Below are 6859 nucleotides of genomic sequence, written 5' to 3' on the forward strand. Positions count from 1 at the left end.
AATCAAGTAGTGTCCAAGTGCGAGCACGTTTTTGTCCTCCACTGTTCCTCTGCAAGCACCCGCCATATATTTCTCAGTGTGCCGGGAAGAGCAGTGATTAACACGCAGGGATATAGGCCCCCGTGGAATGCCGTAATGTGGAGTTAAATCAGGGAGAGAGGGAAGCGAGACACCACAACTAAACCTGTTATTGCAGTTTAACATATGCAGAAGGTTAATTCAAAGCAGGGGTGATGATGAGTGTTTCACAGAGCCTTGCACAAATTTGTGGAATTAGAAGCTTGCAGTTTCTTTCTTCCTTTTTAAGGAAAAGGAAGTAGTTTGTTTTTCTTATTAATCCTTAGTTCCAGATAGTTGTAGTCAAATTCCCCTGGAAAAGGACAATAAAACAGCAGTGGAAATTTTTTAGAATAGCTGTTGTCTTTTGTGAGAAAGTCAAAAAAGGGGAGGGCACACCGATGCACAAAAAAGGAAACGCACACGCTTACACCTGTGCAAACAATTTCAGCCTGGGCCAGTTCCTTGTTTTGATAATCATGATACTGTGTTAATAATGACATTTCCGAGTGACTGCTCACAGAGCTGGTGTGTCCACTCCCTTGGCCTCGGCTCAAAGGTGGAAAACAGCCTCGCCAATATTTACCTCCTTATCAAACAGGAAGTGATGCTTTCCCACGATCTGGATCATTGAATGCACACAAACACACACACACGCATTGACTCACACAAGGAGAGGAAGGCCGCAGGTACAGGAACTCCGTTCCATTCGACTCTGTTGGAAAATGACACAAAGATATAGGAGCTCACGAGTCCCTGTCCTGCTGCTGCACTCTTGTCTCACTCGAAACAGGGATTGTTTGGAAAATCCTGCAGTGCTAATGTCAGAGCAGTGCAGAATGTGCTAGCTAACAGCAAGACAGTGGGAACTGTGAGTCAACATATGGCTGCAGCAAAGTATAATAAGAGCGCGGATGAATAATGTATCTGGGGACGGCAGCAGTCTGGGGCTGCTGACTAACACAGAGTCAGACGCAGAGATCATGTAGCTGTAACAGAAATCTCCTGTCCTATGTCCCCGCTGTATTACTGTACCACTGCACCTGTGATGGTCTTTCTGAACCATCGTTTAATAAGGCTTACAGTAAATGCAAAGCATGTTCTGTTTGTGTAAAGAAGCATCAGTGTATGACTGACTGGCTGCTGAATTAATGCCATATGTCACTGCCAGGATATAGTGCAGTTACATTTTACAAATGCAATTTCCCTCTAAATGTTAAACCTCTGTTTTCTGTAAATATAAAACACATGACATGAGATTTGAATGAAGCAGTCGAGCCAATGTCAGCATGAGAATCGCCAGGTGGACTGCTGTGAAAATAAAGCACGGTCAGCTGGTGAGTGTGTCAAGGTGTGGGCTAGGTTTTTTTTTTTGCCACACAATCCTTAAATTCGGTAGCATGTCCTACAAAAAATAAATAAAATAAAATCCTGGTGAGACAGCTGAAGCTTTTTGTTTGAGCTCTCAGGCCTCTTCCATGAGAACCAGAGAATAATCTTTAATCATATCAGGAAGGTCTAACTGTCAAGCTGGCCACCTGTGCTTTAACACATTTTTTTCATTTTCTTTCCTTTTTTTCTCCCACCCCTCCTTTTATCACTCATACACAGACAGGCACACAGTCGCTCACATTTCACATCACAAGGACAGGACCCGTCAAGGGCAGTGATGCCAGGTTCCCTTGGTGTGGACTATAAACACACACAGGTGGCCTGTGTGGCCATGCTGGAGTAGGATGTCTGCAAGGTGTGCTGCAGGGCCCTTAGGGCCACCTCTGTCGCTGGGGTTGTTGGTGTCAAACGGCTGCTTTAACCTGCGATTGGCAGGTTAACGTGGGGACAACCAAACAAGGGCCGGTGTGTCTGCAAGAAAAACCCAAGGCTCCGCACAAAAGAAGGCTGAAAGGAAAGATACTCCAGTGGAGCCAAAAGCTGTGAGTGAGATAGGTGTGGAAAAAGATACCCAGTGAATCAAAATAAGAGCTTTTTTTTTGAGCGGGCTCATAAATCACTAACTACAGTATGTGATTTTACTAATTTTAGAAAAAATGTAACTGTTCAAATATGGAGATGTATCTGGTAAATGCTCCCGTAAACCCAATGAGGCCTTGAGTTTCTTTCAGCCAAGAGTGTGAGTATAATTTTCATCTATACTGAATCCCATAATAATCAGCATCTCACCAGGCATTTCTTTTCTTCATTTGTTTCTCATTAAAGCAATAACACCATTTTTCTTTACTGACTTTCTTTCCAGTAACTTTACGCTCTCTTTCCGATTTTGTTTTAAATCCATCTACACTGTAAGGGAAGATGAGAAACATTATTTGCTGAACATCGTTGGCATCGTGTGTGGAAGTCTAAGCTGTAGATGCTGTAAATTACTGGCCTTCATTCTTCATTCACCTTCTGTTGCACCATGCTTTCTGCTGAAATTCACATGGTGATCGTACTTCCTGCTCTGCAACATTTCTTCTCCATTTTTCTTTTACTGAGCCTCTTTAACGGGAACATGTTACATCACGAATTGCCAACTGCAATAATGTGTTTTGATATCTCACTAAAGAGATAGTATTATTTCTGCACGAAGGAGTGACATATATCCGACTTCTCGGCTGTCACTTGTGTTTGAGTGATCCTGCTGTTGTTGCAGCCGTGTGTGTGTGGCTGAATTAATAAAGGCTCAGAAAACAAAAGGCTTAAACCCTAAATCCTGTAAAGCAGGTTTAAGGACTAACAGTATGAGAAGTCTGCAACATACTAACTTTACCCTCCCTTTATTTTCCAGGGAACTAAATGAATAAATTACACTGCACCTCTCTCCTTCTCAGCACTTCAGGTGCCAGTGAAATAAACCGCAATGCGCCCCCTGAGACAACACTCGAGACGACACAATTCTTCCTGGAAACTTTTAATTGTTTTGACAACTCCTCATAAGCCAGTGAAGGTCAAGTCCAACAGTGCAGCTGACAGTAATGTACAAGTGCCCTCTCACACTGGCAGGAGGGTGGTGAGGTAAATTCGGTGTTCAATGTCATGAAAAATAAAGATTCTTGTTTTCTTCTCTCCACTTTTATATTAATAATGACTGGATAACTCTCCAGACTTTTCACGTCAGACGTCTCCGTTCCAAAGAACAACAACAGCAACAAAAAAAAGAGAGTCTGTTAATGTTCACATTTGGAACCAATTTATAACCAAAGTTTAATGATTTCTTGGCGTCAATCATTAACTTCTCAAGGAGAGGCTCTGATTGCACAAATCTGAGAGACATTGTGTTGCAGTGATTTTTTTTTACATCGTAAACACTGTAAGAAGTGCTGTAGTTAATATGATCACTTTTTAACAAGAGTGCAATGTAACAGAATCAAATTAAGCCCCCCTCTCTTTTTCTTTTCTTTCTTTCTTTTTTTTTTATAGATCAAACAGCAGGCCCACCCATCTCTCTGAGTGGGTCAAAGCTGTCAAAGTAAATGTGTACAAAAAAAAAAAAAAGATTCAAGAGAAAGCTGAGCAGGTCAAATAATCAAAGAACTCGTGTTTGAACTCCACCACATATCTACACAGGCAGGGCTGCTTCAGTGCACATTCAATATCTCTGCAATGAGCCTGACATGCTACATATTAAACTAGTCCAAAGAACACTGCAAAGAGTTAACTGATATCATCATGTGAGGACATTATTGGCAGAGCAAAACCACGTTCATTCACTAAAGTGTAAACACAATATTTACATAATGACAGGAAAAAAAAGGTTTTAATAAAAATATCTTATAATTACAATAGTCTATTTTAAGCATATAAGTCTTCCTTTCACATACTTTTATAGAACATTTGCGTCTCTATATTTACAATCGTATTTGTCTCGAATCGGAATTGTTCTTCTTTACAATATCAAACATTTTAAGAAACCAGGGATGGCAATCCCTGTTCAACACAAATCATCTATTTTAAACAATAGATGTCCAAAAAAAAACATGTACAAGGATTTTTCGCAGTTTAGTAAAGCTTTAAACTGGAGTCATTTTTAGTTACTCTTTAAGCACAATTCACAAACAGTTTTCATAGCTGTTGATAGATGGGTTTCCAACAACAACAACAACAACAACAACAAAAAAACTTGTCAGCATGGGGATCCCATATTTTCACTCTTTTTGGGGAAAAAAAAAGTGACAAGAAGTGAGAGCAACTTAAGCAGGAGGAAGGATGGGGAGATGTCTACACACTGAGTCCTTGTTCAATGGAACAAAAAAAAAAAAACTGATATGAATAGTGATTTTATTTGGGTTTAATTCCTCCCAGCGGTTTTGAAATCCCCTTGTGATTGTGCCTCCAGTTGGGTGTGAGTCCCTGGCGAAGCTTTGCTGGCTTTGGAGCGGCTCTGTGCAGCCTGCACACCTGTGGAGGGGATGAATAGAGGCGAGGGGGGGTGAGCTGCAAAGCTCCAGACTGACTGGCGCCACCGACAAAACAGAGGCCATGCTTGATCAACAACCCAAAACAAACCAGGTCAAACAACAACCACACAGCACCTTGGGCTGTTCGGCAAGGCTGGCGAGGACCAGCCGGGACTTTCTAGAAGGCTGTGGAGTGTCTCGCTGTAACACACACCACCTACATTCTCTTAGTCCTGTCCAGGTGTGTTTGAATTCAGTGCTGTAAATCTGGTTTAAAAGCCAGGAACTGAGCAGAGTATATATGACACTGAGCCAGAGAGAGGGGGAGGAAAGAAAGTGTGTGTTTGTGCATGTGTGTAAGAATGAAAGAGAGGGCAAGCTGAGGTTTTAACCCTCTCTTCTTCTGAGATTGCTACACCAGTGACAGTTATTGCGCAAAGCACAGCTGCATCTGAGACTGGTGCCAATTTCATGTTCCTCAATTATTATTTTCCCTGACATCTACTGGCCTCCCCAGAGCACTCTAGAGATTGTCAATCTACACCACATATAGGCTACAGTATTCAAATTACTGAGGATGTCTCACTAACCACCAAATACGGTTGCATTTTTTATGTTTATAAAAAATAAATGCATAAAAAATTAATAATGTTCACAAATATTTAAAATAATATAGCAATAATATTTTACACCCACTTACCAATGCAGTGCTCAAGTCTCAGCGACATAAAATAGAGTCCTCCGGCTTTTTGACTATAGACGTCCTCTACAGAAAGATAAAGAAGAGAAACAACACGTGAAACGATGTCGCGCTTTGGATGACAAAACTAAATAAAGGCAAGGCCCTGGAAATAATAATAATAAATGGCATACAGCAGAGCGGCAGAAAATTAGCCGGCTATATCTCCCATAATAAATTCTCTTATAGGCTATTGAATAACAAATTGCCCTTATTGTGCGCAGTGGAGTGGGCTGCGGGCTGAGGTACTTCACCAATCCTGGAATAAGGTGGGCCTCTGACACACACTGCCATTATCATGCAAATCATACGGCCCGCAATCAAGTGCGCAATCTAACCCACGTCAAATGCGATTTTTACGCATGATTTTTCAAGCCTCTGATAAGTGCTGTATGACATTCTGATTTTTTTTCCTGTCCTTTTTCACTAACACTGCAAGGACAATGACACATAACGAGTATGACGTGCTTTGTCTGAGTCTGAGTGGCGAACGGCAGTCTGGCACCGAGAGGTAAACTGGGGTCCCCCCCCCACCTCCTCCTCCCCGGTCAGTCCCGATGAAAACGGGGCGAACCGAGAGGCTCCTCCTGACTCCAGCTTACCTGGTGCTGATCAATGTTGAGCACCGTCAGTGGTGTCCTGCTGGGGTTCGAGGCTCGAGGAGGGCAGGTCCCGGTCAACTGAGGCTGTTGTTTATGTAGAGAAGGGTGCGTCTCCAGGGCCAGCTGCAGGTCCAGAATGTAGTCTATGACATGCTGGAGGATCTCCACTTTGCTGACTTTCTTATCCTGCGGAATGGTGGGCACCAGGCGCTTCAGCCGGCTGTAGCAGTCGTTCATGTCGTACTGCAGGCAGAACAGGTCCTCTTCTTCCATCCTGCACCGGGCGATGTTGAGGCTCTGCTTCGACAGATAGTGCAGGGAGAGCTGGCTGCCGCTGGAGGAGGAGTCCTGGGGGCGGACTGGAGTAACAGCCTTCATCTTAGATAACCGACGGCTCAGAGAGAAGCAACGACAAATCGAGCAATTACACTACTGGTGTCGAGAGGTATTTTAAGATTATAGCACGTCGCTGTTAACACAGAAAAAAACTAATACGGCCGCAAATTAGAGAGAGAATAAGATAACGAAAAGGCGGAATTGTAGCCTGTCAACACATCCCGTTGAGCTTCGTAGTTCCTCCTACTTCAGCAGGCTCGATGTGAAAGGAATGAATAGATTTCCTACATTTATAGAGGAGAGGGGAGGCGCCTATCCAGCCGGCTGACAGATCAGGGAGAGAAGCTGGTCAATCACCAGCAGTCCGCTGCCCACCGACCCGACAACGGAGCCGAGAAAAAGGCGTGTCTCATTCTCTGTGCGCTGCGGTGGGCTGTCTATCGGTAGGAGGAGTGTATGTGTGTGTGTGTGTGCACGCGTGACTGACTGAGAGAGAGAAAGAGAGTGGCGATCGAAAGCAATGAATTACAGCGACGGTATACTGCCACCGTCCAAAGGCAAAAGTCTCAATTTGTCTTTTCGACCAGCGGTACAAGGGGTCTGTCTTAAAGGAGCAAATATGGGATCGATCCTGACAGAGGTGATGGTATATATGCACAATTCACCAGGCTGATTAGCGCTGGATTGCATCTTTAGTGTCGTAGTCATTGATGCGTAATTACGCACAGCCT

General features: G+C 43.4%; 1 protein-coding gene across 1 annotated transcript; it reads right to left on the reverse strand.

The window, feature by feature from the left end:
- Positions 1-2949: 2949 nt before the first annotated feature.
- On the reverse strand, positions 2950-6511 carry id4 (inhibitor of DNA binding 4). The gene is made up of 3 exons (XM_005930181.3): positions 5793-6511; positions 5152-5217; positions 2950-4452 (listed from the first exon to the last, which is right to left on the reverse strand). The coding sequence occupies exons 1-2, from the start codon at positions 6168-6170 to the stop codon at positions 5170-5172; spliced, it is 426 nt and encodes a 141-aa protein (XP_005930243.1). The 5' UTR covers positions 6171-6511; the 3' UTR covers positions 2950-4452; positions 5152-5169.
- Positions 6512-6859: the final 348 nt, after the last annotated feature.

Source organism: Haplochromis burtoni, unplaced genomic scaffold (assembly GCF_018398535.1).
Source record: "Haplochromis burtoni strain Fernald_Lab_line unplaced genomic scaffold, NCSU_Asbu1 Contig_130, whole genome shotgun sequence".
NCBI lineage: Eukaryota > Metazoa > Chordata > Actinopteri > Cichliformes > Cichlidae > Haplochromis > Haplochromis burtoni.

Bases quoted from the DNA above. Each gene is read 5' to 3' on its own strand.
- id4 (XM_005930181.3), bottom strand. From the start codon at position 6,170: ATGAAGGCTGTTACTCCAGTCCGCCCCCAGGACTCCTCCTCCAGCGGC. The intron at 5,218-5,792 runs GTAAGCTGGAGT...ATCTTTCTGTAG, and splicing joins TCAACATTGATCAGCACCAG to AGGACGTCTATAGTCAAAAA.